At 44.9% G+C, this 25,161-nt stretch overlaps 1 protein-coding gene across 1 annotated transcript; it reads left to right on the top strand.

The window, feature by feature from the left end:
* Positions 1 to 2,552: 2,552 nt before the first annotated feature.
* On the top strand, positions 2,553 to 17,541 carry setd1bb (SET domain containing 1B, histone lysine methyltransferase b; the record flags this gene model as incomplete). The annotated part of the gene is made up of 20 exons (XM_080853892.1): positions 2,553 to 2,595; positions 2,837 to 2,970; positions 3,358 to 3,456; positions 3,709 to 3,973; positions 4,504 to 4,625; positions 5,219 to 5,988; positions 6,226 to 6,862; positions 7,148 to 7,402; positions 8,377 to 8,523; positions 9,044 to 9,143; positions 9,347 to 9,546; positions 9,655 to 9,751; positions 9,873 to 10,256; positions 10,554 to 10,679; positions 12,096 to 13,451; positions 15,236 to 15,405; positions 15,667 to 15,771; positions 16,419 to 16,538; positions 16,931 to 17,071; positions 17,368 to 17,541. 20 exons carry the CDS (start codon positions 2,553 to 2,555, stop codon positions 17,539 to 17,541), a joined length of 5,445 nt encoding a protein of 1,814 aa, XP_080710018.1.
* Positions 17,542 to 25,161: the final 7,620 nt, after the last annotated feature.

The following is a 25,161-nucleotide window of genomic DNA, read 5'->3' as shown; positions in this document are numbered from 1 at the left end:
TACTTTGGTAGATTAAAGTGTAAACTTTGAATACAAATGCTAGTACAACTTCTATACGTTATCTGTAAGGTTGTGAGTGTGCAGTGGTAATGTAAGTTGGATTCGTAAAACGTATTTTAGGAAATAAATGACATTGCTTGATGTGTAGCTATTAGTCTCTGTTTTGTTACCGACTTTCAACTTAATAAAAATCTCAACAACGTTTATAGTAGGCTACGTGTATTGTTTTGTCTCTGTGAGAATGAGTAAGATCTTTAGTAAGAGTCTCAACAACATTTATAGTAGGCTAAGATCTTTAAAAAGAGTCTCATCGGCGCGGAGGGCCAGATCGCTTCTTAGGTGAGGCGCGCCTCATTCACAAAGTGGAGCATCTCGCCCAGGCGCGGAGTGCCAGACCCGCCCAGGTCAGATCGCGTCCTAGTCTTTACCTGGCAATTACGTATGACGAAAGCACGGTGGGGATAGCCCTCCCGGAAGCCATAGAGATTGCAATGAGAGCCCTGTGGCGGCGGTTACAAACATGAAAAAAAGGATACGGAACCACTGACATGGGCCCGTCATAATAGCCTGCACCTGGCCCCGTGGTTACTACGTTACGCCACCGAATAGCCCAAACCTGAATGTTCTGCTATACCAAATTGTGAGAAAACTGAAAATTCAGAAAAAGTATTTCCTGTATTTTAAAAATACAAAATACATGTATTATAATAGGAACTATTAAGCTATGAAAAACACACTGACTGCCAGTTTCTCACTATTTGATGTATGCTCTTTCTCTTAGTGATGGTCAATACGTAGTAACTAAAGAAGCACTATTTCGATAGTTTATAGAGCTTCTCAGTATTTTCAAAGTGCACAAGCTGTGCAAGAAAGGTGCGCGTTTATCATAGACCCATGCACATGAATGACTGGCAATTTAACTAGCGAGATTCAAAGTAATGTAGAGGCAAATCTTTTTCACACACTTCACGTAGAGCATAAACCCTTGAATACTCCATGAAATTGGTTGCGAAATGTAAAAGGTTATCGTGATTTGTATCCAGATAAACCGCAGCTCCTGGCACGGTTGTTTGACACGTTTGACAGACCTCTGACGTCAGAGAGCTCCTGTAACAATATGGCGGCGACGCGTTTCGCCGAGAAGCAGTGGAGGCGGCGTCTACCTATACATGTCTATGGTTTACAGGCTTCAAAATCCAACCGCACCAATCAGCGAACAGTTCAGAGCTGTGACGCAAAACTCGCCTTGGAGGAAGAGACACGAAAAGCTATCGGGAAAGTTGTCTCAACTCTCGAGAACATCAGAAAATTAAAAGGAGAACAAGAGTATTGTCTTGTAAGTTTTATGATTGGAAAGGACATCGTAGCTCTTCTCCCAACTGGCTTTGGGAAGAGTTTAATCTACCGAATGCTTACCAAACGTTGCTGATTGGTTAAGGGAACTCCAATGATTTAAAACCTCAAGCTAAGCACCCGCCCATCTCGGAAACGAAAATGCACGGGGTCAGAGTTAGGCCAGACTGACTGACGGAAAGAAATGGAGTCACAGGCTGGTAATGGCCAGGCTAAGAGCGGAGGACTGTAACGGACAATTACAGACATCCTTAGGTCGCTGGTTCAAATCCGGCTCGAAGGAAACGTTTTCATAGTATTTCAAAGGTTATATTGACATGCGTAGTAGACTATGCGACGAGGTAGCCTACTGCAGGCCTCACGTCATATATTTAATGCGAATGCCACAATTTGCGCCAGACATGATTCATCATATGTAATATGATGAATATAATATGAACATTCATTCATAATATGCACTCCAAATGAAGTATAATACAATTAAGAATTATCACAACAATTAGACCTATACAACTCTAATACAATTATTGTAATCATAACGAGCTTTGAGACTACATTTACTGTACTCTTCATTACGTTTTTGAATCTCTTTCTAATTAACTAACTTTAATTTAGAATCGGGCTATGGCAGCTATGGCTGCATTCTGTCTATGAGCCCAAGACTGCCTAGCTGATTCAACGCTGACATTAAAGTGAAATATGAGATAGCGCTTTGGTGCACAGGAGGCCTGCCTGCATCATCATAATTCCCTGGAAGATTGTCCTTCGGGGAGTTTACTGGGATGTCCCTACAATTTTATTCTGACTGTTTCTGCTTCCAAAGAAAACACAATTCAAGGATGTCCGTGTCCAATGAAAATTATTACTATCGAACAATTGGGCTATCTAACGTATTCAGGAGACTTCATATAAATTATCCCCTGTAAAACAATGGCCCATTTTAAAATGAATATCATGGCAATGTTATGACGAAAGTGCGGTGAAAGCAAACAGGTGGGGTTGACAACACCTGTTTGCGAGAGGTGTTTTGATGTAAGCGACATCCAAAGCCCATTAGAGACGCACAATGTAGGAAAAGAGGGGCAGGTCTTTTACCTGTATGGTAGGCTACACTATCCTAACATCTATTTTCTCAACGTCCAATATTCTAGCGAAATATCCTAGGATGAATTTGAATAAGCGTTTCTGGAGGACAAACGATGTTCGAGAGCGGAGACGGAAACGGACATTATGAGGATAACGGTAAAAGCTTGTCTTTTTCAGTAGCCCACGGTATTTACGAAAATTGTAATCGCTACGGTTTTTCTCCAGTGATTGAGTGGGTAATCTCTACAACACAAGGTTATATACGAATTATAAATCCGTGTAAATAAATGCACAGCGTTTTTTTGTGTAATGTTATATTTTTCAAACATAAATTATGTTCTTTATGTAGTTTATAAAGACTTAATAGTAATCATTTCCGGTTGCTGTTGCTTCGAAGTGAGCGGAACAGGCCAGGAACCAGGGGAGGATCGTCTTCTCAGCTGGAGGAGTTGTAAATTGATTATTGACCCTGCTTTGACTGATGGATCACAAAAGCTGTATCGTTATGATGGACAGTATTTCAGCAAGGCGGTGAGTTGATTAAGCGAGATCCCCTCCCATTTTTAGAAGCAAATCCCACCGTTGGCCTTATTCCCATTTTACTCCATAGGCCTACTGTAGTTTTGTTAGAAAAATGCTTGTTTTTCTGTGCAGCCTAATTCTAAAATAGGACAGTGGTCTATACCTCAGAACCTGTCACAAGTGAGTAAATGTTATGCATCAGGGTTAATTTATTTTGTTTAGTGATGATAACACTGATGTGCCACATCCATAGGCAGGTTGAAGCAAGGTGGACAATCCTGAAACTTTCGGGTGCCCAGTCATAGCTGAGAGCTTAATGTTTCTGAAGTGGCCTAGAAGCTCTGCATAGAGGCCCAGTTCGTGTTGTGAGACGTGTTTTCTCTCTGTAATCATCAGAACTCAGGGTTGTATCCTGTGGAAGCTGTCAGAGATCCAAGAATACGGCCACTCTGGACTAAACTCAACAAGGCAGATCTTCCAGTCCCACTGTTTCATGTGAGAAATCATATGTGCACTAATTTTCACTTTATATATAATATATAAATATTGCTAATACTAATTTATAAACACACTATTGAACATCTCAACCCTGGCACTTAAAGTTACAGTCCTTGATTCTAATCTCAAACCCTTTTTGTTAATTGCTCCACCTTCCTAGGCCTCGGCGTAATTCGAAACCTGACTAAATAAAACGTAAATGTATTGTTAACATCCTCTCTCATTTAATTTCATCCACTTTCTCTCCAGGCTGATGAGTTTTATGTTGGCCCTCCCAAGGAGGTAACATTCGTCAGGCTGAATGACAACGTGAAAGAGGCCTTCTTGACTGACATGTGTAAGAAGTATGGGATGGTACAAGAGGTAGAGATCTCCTACAGTCCGAAGAGCAAAAAACATTTGGGAGTCGCTAAGGTGACTTTCTGTGCTGAGAGAGCAGCAAAGGAAGCTGTCCTTCGTTTACATAACTCCTCCGTCATGGGCAACATCATCCATGTTGAGCTTGACCCCAAAGGTAAGATTATTCCGATGTAATAGCACTGTACTGTAACTGTATATAATATTTGTCATTAGTAGTAATGTACTGTATGTAGGATGATGTGTATTGCATCATACACACACAAACACACACAGACACACACACTCATGCACACACAGACACACACACGCGCACACACACACAAACAGTGAGAGGAGGCAAATTGAGGGAGGGAAATTAGTTATACATATTAAATCAAATATACACTAATTCTGTTTCGTTTTAAGAGAGCCATGCCGAGAACATCGAGACTGAAAGAACGTCACTTTTGCACTCAACACCTTCGGTAGCTCAGTTGGAAGAGCGGAGGACTGAAGTGGTCTATAGCTGAAATCCTTAGGTCGCTGGGTCAAATCCGGCTAGAAGGAAAGATTTTCTGTAGTGTACTTCAAATTGATGTATGTAGACACTGCAACCATTATGCCGTCTGTTCAATTCCACACTATAAAGTTTATCTAGGCAGGACATGTCGACTAATGTTCTGTAATGGTCGACCTCTCTCCCAGGCGAGAACCAGATGCGTTATGTCCAGCTCATCCTGGCTGGGGACTATACCCCTCAATTGGTGCCCGTGGGGCAGGGTGCTGTGGATGCCACCTCTGCCCTCTGCTTGCCCGACGACCTAATGGTAAAAACCCATCTCATGCTTCATGGGCACGGCGTTGGCACGGTCAGAATATGAATATAATATGTGTGAATGGAGGGAGGGAAATACCCTCTCTCTCTCTCTCTCTCCTCTCTCTCTCATCTCCCTCTCTCTCCCTCTCTCTCTCTCTTGCTCTCTCATGCTTCATGGGCACAGCCTGAACATGGTCAGAATATGAATGTAATATGTGTGAATGGAGGCCGGGAAATACCCTGTAGTCCTGACTCCTGATTCCTCAGGTGCTATTGGAGGATCAGGTTATTATATTTTAATAATGACATTTTAGGTTGATTTTGTCAAACAAAATTAGACGTCATTTGGGTTGAAATTTAGGATAAATTAGTATAAAGCAAAGAATAATTAATTTACTGTCAGTGTTTTCCACCATGCTGTCCCCTGTTGAAGACTTTGTTTTGAACTTTTATAACTAGTATCATATGATCTTATATTAGAAGGACCTTTTCTAAAGCACAAACTGCATTCATCAAACAGTCTAACTCTGTCAGTCAAAATGAAGAAAGTGGTAACCTGCTCCCAAACCAAAAAAACATACCTCATTGCTCCTCCCCCATCAGGTTGGGGAGCCAATGAGAAGGCTGGAGCTAAGGTCCTCCTCCCTAGACTTCTACGCCTCATTGGACACCTTTACACCACTCTCTCTAGACACTGCCTACTCTAGTATGCATCAGGACACTCCCAGTAGTGCCTGGCAGACGCCCCTGTCCCTGGGCACCCCATGCACCTCTCCCCAATCCTACGGCACGCCCCGCACTCCTCCTCAGCTCGACCTGGTGCCAGTAACCCCCCACTGCCTCACCCAGGGGGACCCTCTGAAATCCCAGGACCCATCCTGCACCCCCTATTCCTCCAGGGATGCATCTCGTACCCCTCAACTGTCTCTTCACACCCTGCGATTGCTCGGTACTGCCACAAGTGCCCACAAGGATCCCTGCTACCCCATCAGGCTGATAACCCGAGCCTACCCACCCCCTCGTGCCCTGGGTGCCGATTGTGGGAGAGGGCACAGGAGTCGCCAGTGGCAGGGGGGCCACAAGTACCAGGATGCCTACAACCGTCGACCGGAGCAGCACTATGTGCACAGGCCCGGCACCTCCAGCAGGTCTCACTTCAGCAGGGCTCTGAAGGTGCTGACGGGACAGCCCACGCAGCAGCCTCAGGTCCTGCCTCCGCTGCTGCCTCCAGCCCAGCCCTCAACCTCCATCAGCCAAGACAGTTGTAGCATAGACCAGGCTGATGGAGCTCTGGGTCAGATCCACACACTGCACAATAGTGCTGCCACAGCGTCACACCTTTCTCACCAGCCTGCTGGCCAAGACAACAGGAAGTCAGTCGATGAACTATCTGTGTGTGGGTTTGTTTCTCCAAGTACAGGCAGCGTACCCTTTGAGGCTGTGACAGAAACATTGAAAAAGGATGGAGCTCAGGGAGAAACATCTGTGACAGAGCTGCCTAACGGTTCTTTCTCAGGAACACCAGAACCATGTCTTTCACCTCAGGTTTCAGACCCAGGGACATGCCTGTGTTCTGGTTCTCCTCCCCCACAACCTTGCCCCTCACCTAGTTCTGGTACCCCAGATCCAGGGCATGAGGCCAGCCTGGACTCCCGCATTGAGATGCTCCTCTCAGGCAAGCAGATTTCGGGGCTCCCCTTGTTAAATGAGGGCGACGGAGATATAGACTCAGGGGTACAGTCCCCCCATCCATCCTCTCATACTCCTCCTCACTCCTGCTTGGAGGAGGTTAGTCCAACTCCCCTTCCTGGTTTTGATGATGAGGAATATGAGGAGGGGGAGATTGGGGATGAAGAGGAAGAGAAAGAGGATAACACCAGTACACCTAAATTCAGCACAGCAGAGAGGAACCTTAGACCAAGTGCAGCCGCTGATAAAATCACTGCTGTGAAATCTTCCTCAACAGAGAGTGTGAACGCCTCTAGTGATGGACCGCGTCCCACTGGACCAATGGCTGCCAGCACACAGGTGCCCAAGAGCATTGTGGGTAATCCGCCTGTGTTCCGAATGCCCCCACCTCCTCTGCCCATGCTAATTCCCCCTCCTGGCTTTGCCTCTTTGCCCCCTCCTCCTCCTCTACCACCCTACACTCTATTACCACCAAACATGCCTCCCCACGCAGGTCCCCCTCCCCTCTTGCCTCCTGGGATGTCTGCTGTGCCATGCCCCCTCCCGCCACCCATTCCCGTACCCGCGTGCCCACGGCCAGAGGGAAAGACAGAGCCATGCAGGAGACAGTCCAGGTGGTACGGCAACCCCATACCAACTCGTATCACCAGCGGCCCAATCCAGGGACAGAACTCATGCCCTGCTCTGCCTCGCCCCTCTCTGCATCCTCCCCCTCTTCATCCTCCCTCTCTTGGTCCTCCTCTCCTTCCTCCCCCATTTCCTCTTCTCCCTCCTCCTCCCCCTCCATTCATGGTCGACGCTCCACCTCCTCAAGGTGCCACACTCCTTCCCCCCCCAACCCAGCGGCCCCCATCGGCTGCTCTCCGGCCCCCCTGGCCCCCACCCATCTTCATGCCTCGCTACGACCCGTCTGTGCCCCCCCCAGGCTATGTGCCCCCTGTGCAGCCCCTTCACAAGGCCACGTTGGAGGGGGTGCTGGCACTAGTGGCGGCCGAGCTGAAGAGCATCGTGAGGAGGGACATTCATCGCAGGATGGTGGAGGGAGTGGCCTTCCAGGCATTTGATCTGTGGTGGGAGGAGAAGGACAAGCAGACAAAGGTCCAAAAACCTTTTCTTTTCTAAGTGTTATTATTATATATTATTATATTATTATTAGTAGTAGTAGTACCAGTGACAGCAGTAGCAGTAGCAGTAGCAGTAGCAGTACTAGTAATAGTAATAGTAGTAGCAGTAGTAGTAGTAGCATAAGTAGTAGTAATAGTATCAGTAGTAGTAATAGTAGTAGTAGCAGTAACAGTATTAGTAGTAGTGTTAATGTTAAGTCTAGTCAAACTTTATTGTGAGGTATAACATGTTGAGTTGAGGACATTTCGTACATGTCTATGAAAATAGCTGAGCTTTTCAGATTCTAACCAGAAAGCGTTTTTTCCCCCCTTAAAGGCACCCAGTGCAACTTTCGAGGCAAAAATGAACATTCAATTTCTAGTCTTTTTTACACGTAGTAAGTTTCAACTCCATACCATTACATATCGACATTCAAGGAGCAAAGATGAGACGTTGTTGTGTGGTGAGAACTGATAGAAAATCGTAAACAACAACAATCTTTATTTATTGGTGCCACCAATAAATAAAGCAGGATTCCTGTCGGCAATTCTCTGAGTTTTCCGAACGCGTGGCTTCACTATTTGCGAGCGCATAGTTCTATTTCATGATGGCGGATCTAAGTTGTTCCGAGACGAAGACGAAGAGAAAGCTTGGTCGACCTCGTGTTTTCATGACACCACAGAAAAAACAGAAGTTTCATAAGAAGCATATGGGTGTCGTGTGCTCTTGGGCGACACATTTGACGAATGGAGGAAGCTAAGCGGCACCAATAAATAAAGATTGTTGTTGTTTACGATTTTCTATCAGTTCTCACCACACAACGTCTCATCTTTGCTCCTTGAATGTCGATATGTAATGGTATGGAGTTATTGAAACTTACTACGTGTAAAAAATTATTATTTTTGCCTCGAAAGTTGCACTGGGTGCCTTTAAACATGACATGATCTGATCCGCCTTTTTCAACACAGGCATCTGCTCCAGTAGCCAAACCTCCTGTTGCCAAAGAAGCCATTAAACCAGTATCTGCCAACCCGCTGGTGAATGCAGTTAGGCAGGAGGGCTTGGCTCTGGGCGTGGTCCTGGGATTGGGTGCCTTACAACTGCCCTCCTTTAAGGTACCAGTGATTTAGTGGATTAATGCACAGGCACTGAAATATGAAATAACTTTGGCTATACTTCAATTTGTTTCCATTGAATTCAAATGTTTACCATAGAGGAAGTTTGCTGAGACATACGCAAGGACACCTGTGATGAAAGTAGAGGTGAAAGGTGGCGTAGTGCCATGAGAGATCTCTGTGAGAGTGGAATGGGGGATGATGTGTCACTGGTTACCATGACGATGTTGACAAAGACAGTAGAAGTCGGAGATGTTAATGGTACCTCAGTATGAGGGAAATTGAGAATGATGATGGGTTACAGTGGTGGGATTGGTGGTGGTGATCGGGCGGTGACGGTGGATGGTGTTGCTGATGCTGGTAACACACCTATAACGGCATTGGTTACTATGACGATAATACTATGGTAGTGACAAAAACTATGCCGGAGATTTTGATGGGACATCAGTATTAGTGAAATGAAGGATGCCTATGATAAGAGGTGGTTGTAATGGCGCTGATGATGGTGATACCTGTTCAGGTGAAGAGGAAGGAGCACCCAGCAGAGATCTCAGAGCCTCTGGCCAAACGGACGTGTCCCCCCAAGCCTGAGGAAGGAGAGATAGAAACACAGAGTGCAGGTCAGTGTAAATATTCTCAGTGGTAAGTGCTTGAATTACATCTGTAGTATCTGAGATCTGTAGTAACACTGCCACAGCTCGTCTATTTTTTGAAGGATGCTAAAAATTGCACGTATGTACATCTACATACATTAAGTATACATACATAATTGACATGCCAATACATCTGAATAACTAGACACATAAATCATGTCATCTTACAGAGAGAGCAGATACAGACATGGGGGAGGACTCAGCAAAGATGTCCAAAAAAGACGTACCAGTCACTGCTGGCAGACGCAGACATGCCAGGCCTCTGGAACTGGACAGTGAAGGGGAGGAAGATGTGAGAGAAGAGGATTCTGGGAAAGTGGAGAAGGTGGAGTCCCCTGTGTTGTCTGATAGAGAAGAAGAAACTGAGAAGGTGCAATAATGGGTAGTCTTCCTGAGTCCTATTTCTCATGCATTTCCTTTAATGCTTCATGTGATTTGGTTAAAACGTGCTTTTTTTCTCCATTTTCTCGGCTGTCAGTACGGGGATGATGATGACGATGATGAAGATGATGAAGATGACACAGAAGTCGGGATGTCACCTCCAGTCAGAGAAGAGGAGAAATACTTAGATTATGGTACTGAAAAACACGATATAGAGATTAAAGGGGAACGTATGCGAATGCTAAATAGAATATGATGTTGTGTTTCTTCTATTGTTAGCCTCCTCATGTGCCTTTGTACTGTTTCTTATCACAGAAGTCATCAGCATCCCCTCCTCCACCAGTTACTATGACAGCACTTCAACGTCTTCCAGTTCTGAGTCTTCCCTGTCTGAATCTGACTATGATGAGGATGATGACAACGATGATGATGGTAGTTACCTCACAGACGATCATAAATGCATGAGGTGGTCAAGAGATACTGTGCAAGAGCCAGAAGAGTTGGAGGTGGAGGAGGAGCAGGAGGAAGATGAGGAGAGGGAGCCGTGGTTGTTATCATCTAATGAGGAGGAGACAGGCTTGTTTGGCGACCATGCTGTGCCGTCCCCCTGGTCCCTGTACGAGGGGGAGATGGAGCGCCCGCCCCCCACTCCCTGCGCCCCTATCCCCACAGACGAGCATATGGAGCAGGCTTTACTGGGTGAGCATCCCACACCTCTGGCATAGTAACTGGTGAAGGAGGTGACTCCTGTTCTTTCTCTGTCACTGAAAGTTTAGGGAGGGATATGAGCAACTCGATTGGCTGGCCAAACTTCAGAGAGAATATTTTGACATTGTTGAATCATTTTTTAAATAGCTACTCCATGGAGCAGCAGAAATGACACAAATCAGTACAAATATTTTTCACTGTCTTGTCTGTGTCAGTTTACAGTGTGTGTTTACACTGCCTGAGAGACCGTCATGTATAGTCTGTCTGTCTGTCTGTCTGATGCCATAGGCGATGAGGACGTCAGACTGGATGGGGAGGAGTTTCAGCTGAGGGTGTGTCTACAGGGAGCTGCCCTGTGTCTCTCACCTGGAGAGTTCACCTACCCACCCTCCCCGTCCTATGGAGAGGTGTCAGGTCAGTACACACCTCCATACTTTATTTAGACCCCAGGGAGTTCACCTACCCACCCTCCCTGTCCTATGGAGAGGTGTCAGGTCAGTACACACCTCCATGCTTTATTTAGACCCCAGGGAGTTCACCTACCCACCCTCCCCGTCCTATGGAGAGGTGTCAGGTCAGTACACACCTCCATGCTTTATTTAGACCCCAGGGAGTTCATCTACCCACCCTCCCCGTCCTATGGAGAGGTGTCAGGTCAGTACACACCTCCATGCTTTATTTAGACCCCAGGGAGTTCACCTACCCACCCTCCCTGTCCTATGGAGAGGTGTCAGGTCAGTACACACCTCCATGCTTTATTTAGACCCCAGGGAGTTCACCTACCCACCCTCCCTGTCCTATGGAGAGGTGTCAGGTCAGTACACACCTCCATGCTTTATTTAGACCCCAGGGAGTTCACCTACCCACCCTCCCTGTCCTATGGAGAGGTGTCAGGTCAGTACACACCTCCATGCTTTATTTAGACCCCAGGGAGTTCACCTACCCACCCTCCCTGTCCTATGGAGAGGTGTCAGGTCAGTACACACCTCCATGCTTTATTTAGACCCCAGGGAGTTCACCTACCCACCCTCCCTGTCCTATGGAGAGGTGTCAGGTCAGTACACACCTCCATGCTTTATTTAGACCCCAGGGAGTTCACCTACCCACCCTCCCCGTCCTATGAAGAAATGTCAGGTCAGTACACACCTCCATGCTTTATTTGGATCCTGGGCCTCGCCTGCATGTACACATGAAACAAAACATTAACTAAAAATCATTTCTGTGGTATGGCTGATCAGAAGAGATACAGCCACAGTGTTAATGACCTTATTATGCCTCAGTATTACCAAGAGGTAGCTCACCTGATTCCACACATTTACCTCCAGGCTTTGGTGTATTAGCTGTCACAGACACATCCACAAGCCTTGGAATTAGCATGATTATTATTATTATTATTATTATTTGTATGTTTATTGTTATTATTAGTGGTATCAGACACATCCAGGCTCTTGTCATGTTAGATAACTAATAACCTGCTGCCATATTGACCCTTTTTAAAATAATAAAAACGAAACTCTCCCTTGGCTTAGATCTACAATTGTATGAGTACACAACTAAATGTGACAATAGGATTGAGTAGAATAGAATAGAATATATGTCTGAGGGAATAGAATATATTTCTCAGGTGAAAGTTAGTTTTAACAAACAAGTTATATAGAACTGCACAGCTTTCCTGTTGATGATCGCATTGTTTGTGTTACTAGATGATTGATTTTAATGAATAGAAATGGGTCGATGTTTGCATCCATCGAAAAAGTAAGTTTGTGTACAATAAGACTGTGATCAATATAATAGAAACCACTCTTGATCTGTCCTGATTCTATAATGCAGAGGATCTGGACTCAGAGCTGGATGTAGCGGTGGACCAGGTCACTATGGAGACGCTGGAGGATTGTGGGACCTTAAGGCCTCCGACACCCACAGGCTCAGTGAGCGACAGTGACGCCTCAGACCTACAGCTGAGAGGCGGGGTGCTGTCGCCCCCTGCTGCTCCGGAGGAGGTAGAGCGCCCACACACCCCTGGACGAGGGCTGGATGTGGTGGAGGCTGCTGGAGAGCTCCTCTTCCCCCCTCCGGCCACGCCTCTACCCCTTCCCCCTCCCCCCTCCCCCACAGGGCTAGGGGGGTCCCCTTCTTACCCCATGCCCACCGCTCTGCCCTCCTCCTACCCCGCATACGAGGACATTCCCAGAACTCCAGGACACTACACAACTTCAGTGCAGAGGTCCAGGAGGACACCCAGGGCAACCCTGGCCCCAGACCCAGACCTCTGCCCTCTGTTTCCCCTCTCCCTCCCTTTCCAGTCACCCTATCCCACAAGAGCCATCCCCCGCACTCCGGGACGAGAGAGCCCACCTGTCTCTTTTCCCCTAGTAGGCGCCTCAGAGTTCCCAGAGTTCCGGATGCACCACAGGGAGCCTTGGCTCGGGGACCATCCGCTCAGCGCAGCCCCTAGGCAGCACTGGGGGGCCGGGTCCACTGCCCCCTGCCTTCGGTCTTCACCCCCAAGTGGGAGAGACACTGTCCTGCCCCGCGCAGGCCCAGCATGGGGGGGTTGTATGAAGACCCAGACCTCGGTCACAGAGGCTACTGAGCTTGTGGGGGCCCAGTTGGTGCCCAAGTCTCACCACAGTAGGAGGCCCAGATGTAAAAACATTTCTAGGACATGGAAGTCTCGGGAGAGCAGAGAGAGACCAAAGGAGACAGAGAGTGGGATGCCACTTCCAGTCGGCACAGAGACATGCTGTGCATCTGCTGCTCAGGAAAACCTGGAGAACCAGCCTTGTCTTCGGAAGCCTAATAACCGGCCCACTCTGGAGAACCAGCCTTGTCTTCGGAAGCCTAAGAACCGGCCAGCTCTGGAGAACCAGCCTTGTCTTCAGAAGCCTAATAACCGGCCCACTCTGGAGAATCAGTCTTGTCTTCAGAAGCCTAAGAACCGGCCCACTCTGAAGAACCTTGAGAGCCTTGGACTCGTGCGGCTTTACCCTCGCCACAGGGCCAGGCGGCGGCGCAGGAGGTGGTGGCGGCACTGGGACCTGTCGACCACGCCCCCCATCTTCCGTCGGCGTTCGCACCATGAAGAGAAACGTGTCCTGCATGCCGTGTGGAGGGTGGGGGTGGACGAGCAGGACATTGGACACCTGAAACACAGCTATGAGAGGATGAGGTTCCTGCGTCTGGGATGTGACTGGCTGAGCTCAGTCATCTGGGTGCCACATCCATATATCCTTCAGTTCATTGCATTTTTACAGTTATTCAGTGACACAACAATTTAATGCACTTCAAACAGCACTTACTATGAAAAGGGCTATATGTACGTATATACACTGCTCAAAAAAATTAAAGGAACACTTTTTGATCAGGGTATGGCATGAATTCAATTGCACTTTTTTAATAATTATCTAGTCAGTTAAGTAGCAGAGGGGGTTGTTAATCAGTTTCAGCTGCATTGGTGTTGATAGAATTAACAACAGGTGCACTAGAAGGGCAACAATGAGACGACCCCCAAAATAGTGGTGGTTTTGCCTGTGGAGGCCATTTCAACTTTCTCTCTCTTGATCATTTCGACTGTTTTTCCATTAGTGTTGGCTTTAGCTACAGTCATTATCTCTACTGGGAGCCTGAGGCGATCTCTTAACCCTACAGAAGTTGCACAGATTGTCCAACTCCTCCAGGATGGCACACCAACGCGTGCCGTTGCAAGGAGATTTGATGTGTCTCCCAGCATAATCTCCAGAACATGGAGAAGATTCCAGGAGACAGGCAGTTACTCTAGGAGAGCTGGACAGGGCCGTAGAAGGTCCTCAACCCATCAGTGGGACCGATATCTGCTGCTTTGTGCCAGGAGGAACAGGTTAAGCACTGCCCGAGCCCTACAGAATGACCTCCAGCAGGCCACTGGTGTGAATGTCTCTGCCCAAACAGTCAGAAACAGACTTCATGAGGGTGGTCTCAGGGCGCGACGTCCTGAAGTATGCCCTGTGCTCACTGCCCAGCACCGTGGAGCTCGATTGGCATTTGCTATAGAACACCAGAATTGGCATGTCCGCCACTGGCGCCCTGTGCTTTTCACAGATGAGAGCAGGTTCACCCTGAGCACCTGTGATAGACATGAAAGGGTCTGGAGAAGCCAAGCAGAACACTATGCTGCCTGCAACATCATTCAGCATGACTGATTTGGTGGTGGGTCAGTGAAGGTCTGGGGTGGCATATCCATGGAGGAATGCCATTAGGTATCGGGATGAAATCCTTGAACCCATGGTCAGACCCTACGCTGGTGCAGTAGGTCCTGGGTTCCTCCTGATGCACGACAATGACTGGCTTCGTGTGGTAAGAGTATGCAGGCAGTACCTGGAGGATGAAGGAATTGATGCAATTGAATGGCCCTCACGATCACCTGACCTTAACCCGATAGAACACCTCTGGGACATTATGTTTCGGTCCATCAGACGCCGCCAGGTTGCTCCTCAGACTTTGCAGGAGCTCACTGATGCCCTTAGCCAGATCTGGGAGGACATCCCACAACACACCATCCGTTGTCTCATTAGGAGCATGCTGCGACGTTGTCAAGCATGCTTACAAGCAAGTGGGGGCCACACAAGATATTGAGAAGCATTTTGAGTTGCAGAAATTGAATTTTGTCAAAATGGACTAGCCTGCCACATCACTTTTTCACTAAGATTTTTGGGGTGTCTATAAAATTGAGCCCTCTGTAGGCTGAAAACTTTTATTTCCATCAAAGATGTGGCATCCTTATGTTCCTAAGACATTAAACTGTCCATATCAGTATAGATATCCAACATATTTTGTTTCACAATGAGATCTGATGTGTTTTCAAAGTGTTCCTTCAATTTTTTTGAGCAGTGTATATACTGTATTTCTAGAAATAATATTTTAGCGGTTGAGTACATAACCCTAGATCTGTGAGCATCAGATGTGTGCTGTTTCCTTGTTCCTTAACCCTGCAGCACCTACCGACATCTCGCTTGGGATGAGCAGGACGTGGGAGAATGAGGGGCGTTGTCATGTGACAGGAAGTGCTCGCACCGAGGGTTATTACGTCATCAGCAGCGCAGATAAGCAGCGCTACCTGCCCGGCACACAGGACGACTCAGACCGCCCAGCTGAGGACACACAGGTGAGTCCAGGGAGAACACACTAGAGAAGCAGATAGGGAAGAATAGAATTGAGTTGAATGGACTAGAAAACATTTGAATTGAATAGAATAGAAAACATTCGAATAGAATAGAATAGTGCAGTACATAAATTACAAAACAATAGGCATTTTTTGGCCCAAACTCTCCAACGTCTCTTACTCTCTCTCTCTCTCAATGTGTTTGTTTGTGTGTGTGTGTGTGTGTGTGTGTGTGTGTGTGTGTGTGTGTGTGTGTGTGTGCAGCCTCAGCTCTCATTGCGTTCAGCCTCAGATCTTCGTGCAGACCAGCGACGTCTTCTCTCCTCTTTCAGCTGTGACAGTGACCTGCTCAAGTTCAACCAGCTGAAGGTCAGACCAGCTGCCACAGATCTCACCAGAGTTGCCTTACATGCCTTCAATTACTGAAAGAAATGTTTACAGGGCATATTTATCATAAGATCATTCTTTTGAAAATATTGATTTGATTTAGGTGTGGTTTATGGAATATGGCATCACTCTCTCTCGCCATCATCATTATCATTATCGCAATCATCATCATCATTGTCATTAGCTATTGTCATCATCACCCCCTACATCATCATCATATGGAATATGGAATTACTGTCTTTTTGGGCATCATTATCGCCATCATTATCATTTTCGACATCATCATCATCATCGTCATTTTCATTACTGTCATTGTCATCATCACCCCCTTCATCATGGTCACTCCTCCATACGGAGCCATCAGTCTCATCCTTCAGCATAATCTTCATCTCCATCTGCATTTTCATATAATTTCCATATCATTCATCATCCATTAAACAATTAAATAATTTTTATCAACACTGATGGTGCCACCATTTCCCTACCAGAAAACGAAGACCAGTCACCATTATCCATTACCTTCATTCTCATCATTGTCATCTTTCTCATCTTCATCCTCTTCACTTTTTTCCTCTTATCATAGTCTTCCTTTGGCTATGCTCCAGTCTCATGTCCCTTCTGCGTTTCAGTACCGTAAGAAGAGGCTGCGTTTCAGCCGCAGTGGCATCCACGACTGGGGCCTGTTTGCAGAGGAGCCCATTGCTGCAGACGAGATGGTGATTGAGTACGTGGGCCAGATCATACGACAGGTGGGTAGCTATCTTACAGGTAAGGGGGCATCAGGTGAGACCAAGGGCCTGTGTCCACCAGATGCAGTTTTTTATTGTGTGCTAACAGCGCCCACAACCTCATTTTCAGAGCATGTCTTTCAAGCGTTTGTTGTTGCTAGGTTACCAAAATCATCTACCAGCACCTCAGGATATTAACGTGGCTAATGAACTAGCTAACTGAAATTTAGCAAATGTTCAGTACTCAGCAGGTTAAAATAATTTAATTTGACCTTCTAACATAAGCTGTCATCACTCCAGGCTTTGTAATTTATGTTTTTGTTGTGGCCTTTTTATATTAAGTCACATATGACTGGTTGGACTGGTTGGGTTTTCCTCTGCTGCCAGTGCTGATGGGGACGGTTTTCCTCCAGGTGATCGCAGATATGAGGGAGAGGCGCTATGAGGAGGAGGAGGGCATTGGCAGCAGCTACCTGTTCCGTATCGACCACGACACCATCATTGATGCCACCAAATGTGGCAACCTGGCCCGCTTTATTAATCACAGCTGTAACGTGAGTTACATAGCATGCCCACATACGTGCTCACTGTCTCTCACACACACACATACAGACACACACATGTTTACTGTCTCTCACACACACACATACAGACACACACATGTTAACTGTCTCTCACACACACACATATAAAGACACACATGCTCACAATTAGGTCCACTCTGTTCAGCATAGTGTACTTACAAATACCCTTTTGTAATTCGAATTTCTGCTTTTGCATTTAAGTAATTGTATTAAATTGTGTCATATTCTATGTTGTCTTCTCTGTGACTCTCCCACATTTTTTTAAGCCAAACTGCTATGCCAAAATCATCAGTATGGAATCCCAGAAGAAGATTGTGATCTACTCCCGACAGCCAATCAGTGTCAACGAGGAGATCACATATGACTACAAATTCCCCATTGAGGACGAGAAGATCCCATGCTTGTGTGGTGCAGAGAACTGCAGAGGAACACTCAACTAGGAAGACACAAAAGCTGGTCCTTACACTCAAACACACACACACACACACACACACCAACACACACACGCATGCATGAACAAAGTGAACCGACTGACTGAGTAAGACCCATAGGTCATATGAAAAAACATCCATCTACCTTTAATGTAGTGAGCTATAAGCACATTATACCAAACTATTCAGCCTATTCTGAAAACTATGATTGAGCACCGGAATTCTTAAATGTGAATATTGTACATATATTGTATGTGCAAATATGTATTTATGTAAGTATGTATAAAGGTTTTGTCATTTTGCTCACTAATGTTTTATTTTTGTTTGTTATTATACCACTTTACACCACAGACAACATTGTGCAGGCTTACCTTTTTCTCTTCTCATTTTCCTGTCCAACCTGATCTAACTTATGCAACCTGATTAATATCTGTAAGGAATCTTGAACAGCTAAAGTTTGGTGATTTTTATCACTGCCCTAAAAAGATCACCTTTTGCTAAAGCTTTAAAACCACATGCTGTAGGCCTATAGTTCATATTAATGGAGTTGCCTAATCAAGAGCCTAATGAGAAGATATGCGTTTCTTTAATGTGTGTTCTGACATGGTGCAGGGCATCCAATAAAGGTCTATATTTGTCTTTCTTGTAGTTGTCATTTTCCGGGGAGTAGAGTTCCCATTTATGAGAACGTCCTCAACTTAATGTATACGTACATATGATAAATGTGTATTTGCTATAGTATATATGAATTACACCAAATGCACTACTGTGAACTTGAAGTAAAAATTCACAGGGTGTCTTTTTCACACAATGACCTGAATATTTTATTTAAGAACAGATTTGTTCGCAATGTCAGTGTCAAATTCAGCGAACTGTAATGTATCTGTGACGGACGTCAGACGACTCAAGGATGTAATGGGACAGAGTCTATTGGAATCGGACGGCCAGTATAGTAGGCTACATCTCACTTACGGGGAAAACAATGCAAGAGAACGCGGGAGCTAAGAAAAGAATGCGGAGATTTTGAAAGACCGGGAAGTCGGCGAGTAGGGCAGGAACGATCGCAGTAGAAGTAGAGTCAAGAACTGGAAGATCTTGGAGTTATTTTACAACTTGGCCAGACAAGGGATTGGAAGGTTGGAAGGGTCCAACACAGCTAGATACAAACGGGCCATTCAATATTGGACGAATAATAGTCACTAGTACCGCTATGACTGACATATTATTGACCATTGTGAAGATGTGTAGCCGTGACAGGCAAGTCTGGCAGAGATGCAGGTCCACAAGAAGGTTTCGTGCAAAAGGTTGAGGGTTGTTTTTATTTCTCCCAAGCCAAAATCCGTTCAGATATTTACAGTGAGTATAAACTAAAGTCACAAATGCAAATAAACAAACAATGACACGAGGGTCAAAAGAAAAGAGAAAAAAAAACTGACAAAAGCTAACGCAACAAAAGTTAACTCAAACTAACTTTGTGCTACAAGGTTACTCACTTAACTGAGTCTGAGGCTCTCTAACAATAGTGTGCACACATGGCAGGCCTTTCAATAAAGTGACTCACTGTACTGAGTCTGAGGCGCTCACTTACAATAGTGTGCACGCATGGCAGGCCTTTTTCTTTCCCAAGACTGAAAACACCGGCCTTTTAAAGACGCATCAATTTCCCCTAAGTAATTGGAACAAACCAATAATACAAAAACTAGGGGTTAACAATACAGAAAATGCTTTTACAGCCAAAGTAAAGGCATCAACTGAAAAGAAAATAAATGTTCCTAATACAGGAAATAACAAACATCACAGTCGTACGCAAATATTAAAACCAAACGCTTTATGAGCGCATATTACCTGGATTGGACCATACCATTGTCAGCTCACGCACGAGCGCAGTGCGCGAACGCGCCCCAGTCGGCAACAACAGTAGCAGCGTTCTGTGAGCAACTATAGTCAAATGAGCTCCGGCAACTTCCGGTTAAGATTTTTCAAAATAAAAGCGCCTTTTTAGCCCCGTGTTTCTTTAACTGTCAGAAATATTAATTTCATAGGAAAATCAAAATTGGTTGAAAACTGTTCACTGATGTTAAAAAATTATGATTTTCTTGTTTAAATATAAGGAACACTGACTAAACAGGACATTTTGCTATTATTATAGTAAGAAACAGTAAAACACACCACAATCTGCTGATAAAAGGATTATACCTCCATTAAAGTTGGTTGAACATGTTCAGTACACTGTAAAGAAAGGGTAAAATATGTTTAACAGTAATTATTATGGTCATTCACTGTGAAAGAACAATTGACACACAGATCACACAGGTGAAAAAGGATTATCTCCAATGCCAGGGTATTGCCATGTGACACATGTCACACTATGCTGAAGAAACTAAAGATTGTGTCTCAATGAAAGGGGGGTGGAATATGTTCAGGACACTCCAAACATTAAATGAAATGTGTGATGAAGATGTGAATTGCGTCATTGAATGCTCCAGAATACTTTAAATATAGGTGATCAGACAGGCGAAAATGCAGTATTTTTAATTGCAGGACCATATGACACATATCACACTATGCTGATGAAACTAGAGATTGTGTCTCAATGAAAGGGGGGTGAAATATGTTCAGGACACTCCAAACATTAAATAAAATGTGTGATGAAGATGTGAATTGCGTCATTGAATGCTCCAGAATACTTTAAACATAGGCCTACACACAGGCGAAAATGCAGTATTTTTAATTGCAGGACCATATGACACATATCACACTATGCTGATGAAACTAGAGATTGTGTCTCAATGAAAGGGGGGTGAAATATGTTCAGGACACTCCAAACATTAAATAAAATGTGTGATGAAGATGTGAATTGCGTCATTGAATGCTCCAGAATACTTTAAACATAGGCCTACACACAGGCGAAAATGCAGTATTTTCAATTGCAGAACCATACGACACATATCACACTATGCTGATGAAACTAAAGATTGTGTCTCAATGAAAGGGGGGTGGAATATGTTCAGGACACTCCAGACATTAAATAAAATGTGTGATGAAGATGTGAATTGCGTCCCTGAATGCTCCAGAATACTTTAAACATAGGCGATCAGACAGGCGAAAATGCATTATCTTTAATGGCAGGGCCATATGACACATATCACACTTTGCTGAAGAAACTAAAGATTGTGTCTCAATAAAAGTGGGATGGAATATGTTCAGGACACTCCAAACATTACAGTTTTTCACTATTGTTAAGAAGTAAAAAGCGAAAATTCGGCACAATCTGCACAAGCTTCACGTCATGTATCAATCGCTCGCCCCAAGTGGGAAATACTTAAGATTCCCTTATCTACATTAGAGTCCGATTTTCCTTGTGAACACACTGATGTCAATTACACATCACGTTGTTGTCAAAACATTGACCACAAAGTTCTGTTGTTGCACACAATTTTCAAGTAAAATCTCAAAGCATCAACCTGCAAGCCACAAATAGTCAAATCTCTAAACTTTCAGGTCTTTTGACCAATTTGCAGTGAGGACTGCACCATAAAAGTGTCTTGAGCCTCTGTTTTGTTTGATAAACTATTGAAAACTTGAAAAGATCGATAACCAGAGAAGGAGAGGGGTAAGAGTGAGAGGAGGAGGAAGAGGAGGACAAGAAGGAGGAGTAGGAGGTTGAAGAGTAGGAGGACAGAGAGAAGGAAGAGGAGGACAAGGAGGAGGAAGAGAATGAGGACAAGGTGAAGAAGGAGGAGGATCAGGAGAAAGAAGAAGGAGAATGGTCATCTCTAATGAGATTTGGGCCACTGTGGTAGACCATGTTTTCATGGTTTTTCATTAGAACCTTCAGGATGGAGAACAAGTACGAAATCTGTTTGCCTTCTGTACTGTAATACTGCATATCAATATAATATACGTAGTGTGCTCACAGTATTTGTATTTTGCAGGACTGAAAGAGAACCACACTGTGGAGGAAGAAAACACACTTTCAATATTTTTTGAAAGCAAAGTAGCATTTTCCAGGAGATATAAAGGGTTTTGCATTTTCAGTTAGTTGCTTTGGGATTTGTGTTCAGAGTTTTGAGAACGAGGCATGCTTTCAAAAAATGTGTAAGCAATTGAGAAAAACTATAAGCATTCTGTATACAATTTTATGTCAATACAATCTGGTGGAACAGGAGACTGAAATTGTAAATATGGTTTGTGAGAACAACGGTATTGCTGTTTTATGTTTGACTATGAAAAATGTAGGCTGTATCTTTAATGGCAGGGCCATATGACACATTGCGTCCCTGAATTGCGTCCCTGAATGCTCCAGAATACTTTAAACATAGGTGATCAGACAGGCGAAAATGCACTATCTTTAATGGCAGGGCCATATGACACATATCACACTATGCTGATGAAACTAAAGATTGTGTCTCAATAAAAGAGGGGTGGAATATGTTCAGGACACTCCAAACATTAAATAAAATGTGTGAAGTAGTTGAGATTTACGTCCCTGAATGCTCCACAAAACTTTAACAAAGGCCTACATACAGGCGAAAATGCATTATTTTCAATGGTAGGGCCATACGACACGTTTCATACTTTGATGAAACTAAAGATTGTGTCTCAATAAAAGGGGGGTGGAATATGTTCAGGACATTCCAAACATTAAATAAAATGTGTGAAGTAGTTGAGATTTACGTCCCTGAATGCTCCACAATAATTTAAACATAGGCCTACCCACAGGTGAAATGCATTATCTTCAATGGCAGGGCCATATGACACGTATAATAATAATAATAATAATAATAAATGTTTTTTGTATTGCACTTTACATCATACAGATCTCAAAGTGCTACATATACATATAAGACAACAACAATGAACAACGTATCACACTTTGCTGATGAAACTAAAGATTGTGAGGAGAGAGGTGTGTAAAGATGTGGACAAGGGGAAAGGTGCTGTGAGAATCATGTTCTTTGATATATCCAGTGCCTTTAACACCATCCAGCCCCTCCGACTGAGAGTGACAAGCTGGTGCAGACGGGTGTGAACGTCCACCTGGTATCCTGGATCACTGACTACCTGACGGAGAGGCCACAGTTTATGAGACTGTGCTGTGCAGCACCGGCGCTCCGCAGGGGACTGTGCTCTCACCGCTCCTGTTAACCCTGTACACATCGGACTTCACCTACAACACAGAGTCATGCCACATCCAGAAGTTCTCTGATGACTCTGCTGTTGTGGGATGTATCAGGGATGGACAGGAGGGTGAGTACAGGAATGACTTCTTGTATGGTGCTGATCAAGTCAAATAGTAAGAACAGTTAGGCTAGATGAACACGAGAAACACCCCTTATCTCTGAGCCTTGTATGTTTTTGCACGGGCATGGTGCAGGCACAACCACCTGCAGCTAAACACCACTAAGACCAAGGAGATGGTGGTGGACTGTAGGAGGTCTCAGCCTCCTCTGCTACCAGTCTCCATCGAGGGGGTCAGTGTGGAGGTGGCTAACACCTACAAATACTTAGGAGTGTATCTGGACAATAAACTGGACTGGTCAGCCAACGCTGATGCAATCTACAAGAAGGGTCAGAGCCGGCTCTACTTCCTGTGGAGGTTGAGGTCCTTCAATGTCTGCAACAAACTCCTGCGCATGTTTTACCAGCCTGTTGTTGCCAGCGTCCTTTTTTATGCTGTGGTGTGCTAGGGTGGCAGCATAAAGAAGAGGGATGCAGGGCGACTGGACAGGCTGGTGAGGAAGGCGGTAGCTGTTGTTGGCACTGAACTGAACTGCCTCACAACAGTGTCGGAGAGAAGGACCCTGAGTAGGTTGCTGACCATCTTGGACAATGTCCACCAACCACTACACAGTACTCTCAACAGACAGAGGAGCATATTCAGTGGTAGACTCCTGTCGATGTCATGCTCATCGGACAGGCTGAGGAAGTCCTTTGTCATCAGGGCCATTCAAACACTCAAAGGTCTATATCCCTCGTCCGGGATATTTTTATTTTTGAGTTTTCGTCTTAGAGACATAAAAAGAACAACCACGGAAACATTGAACCATTTTCTAATATTATTGCTGAGGTCTTCTAGAATAGAATCATATATTCCATTTGAGCATCAATGTTTTTAGTTAAGCAAAATGTACAAAAACATCAAGGCATGTCAGACAACTTAGAAAAGTCTAAAAGGCCTTGCAGCCAGAGTTGCCCGGAGAAAAAGGTAAACATTTGCGACTACTCTGTTCTTACTTTTTAACTTTACTTTACTCAATAAAACCTCTGTAGATTTGAAATAGCCTGTCTGCTTGTTGTTCTTGAACTTTTGCATTTTAAAACATGTAGCATTTCGCTAGGTGGTAAAACGGCATTGTAAACAAACAGTTGTCCACAATGTTGCGAGGTTGGTGCGTGCACTCACCCTCTCGCAGGGAAACTACTCACAGGTTTAAAAGCAGATGTTTAAAAGCAGCCCAAGGTCTTGGTAAATCTACATGGTTAAAAGTAAAGGTTAAAAGTAGTCCATTTAACAATCTCAGTTCAAGTTCAGTTCATTACATGGCTGGTTGTCATGTGACTCCGTCACGTGATGTGAAGACGCCAAGTCACAGCATCACAACCATCATAACTTGATATGTGATGGTGATTCACGTCCCCAGGCAACTTGTATGGAACTGTAGCTATTTGCATTACATTTGACATCACGCTTATAAAATGTATACCATTGGAGAATGCGGGCATCGATCCCGCTACCTCTCGCATTGCGCCTGCTGTATCCTGTCTCCTCATCAAGTACCTGGTTACAGCTTCTGACCGGCCCAACACCAACATGGCCATTTTCAAGGCATATGTCTTGAAGAGACGAATATCTGCAGCCTCCAGCACCTCTGCACTCCCATCTGCAGCCTCCAGCACCTCTGCACTTACCTCTGCAGCCTCCAGAACCTCTGCACTCCCATCTGCAGCCTCCAGCACCTCTGCACCGCCACTTCCAGGAATTTCAACTGGTGCACGGAAGCCCGCCATTGTGAAAGCGCTGATGGCGCGTGGCAAACATTTGTCTCCCTCACAGCTGGCGAAAAAGCTCATGTCACCAGTTAAACCCTGTGAGTAGGAGTTTGAATTCTAGCAGTTCTACACGTACAGCTTTACTATTTTACCTGACCTTTTTAAATTCAGCAGTTCTACATGTTTAGATTTACTATTTTACCTGACTTTTTTCAGCTCCAGCACCGCAGCGCACCTTGCCTCCGCGTTCGAAACCCCTGACACAACGGCAGCTTTTCCCTTCTGGTAAGTATGCACCATCTTGCATACATTTGTGTCTTGTGTACTGTTAACAGTAGGCTAATATCGTTAACATTTGTTCTCCAGGCGCCTTTGGGGATGATGATGATGAGGAACTGATATCTGCTGCATCACAATGCGAAGCACAGCTAAATACAGGTGTGGCATATGACACAAATGTCAATAAACATTCTCACAATATTTGCATGTTATTATTTTAGTATACGTGTGTAAATATACTGCATTTATGGCATATTCATATCAAACACAAGTCAACCAGATTATTTTTCTGCCCTGCTTCATTTCTCCTTCATTAGCTCTTGCAACCACTGCCGATCCCCCTCCAGCAGCGATACC

Source organism: Sprattus sprattus (assembly GCF_963457725.1).
Source record: "Sprattus sprattus genome assembly, chromosome: 16".
NCBI lineage: Eukaryota > Metazoa > Chordata > Actinopteri > Clupeiformes > Clupeidae > Sprattus > Sprattus sprattus.
This window is presented reverse-complemented; position numbering and strand designations above follow the sequence as displayed.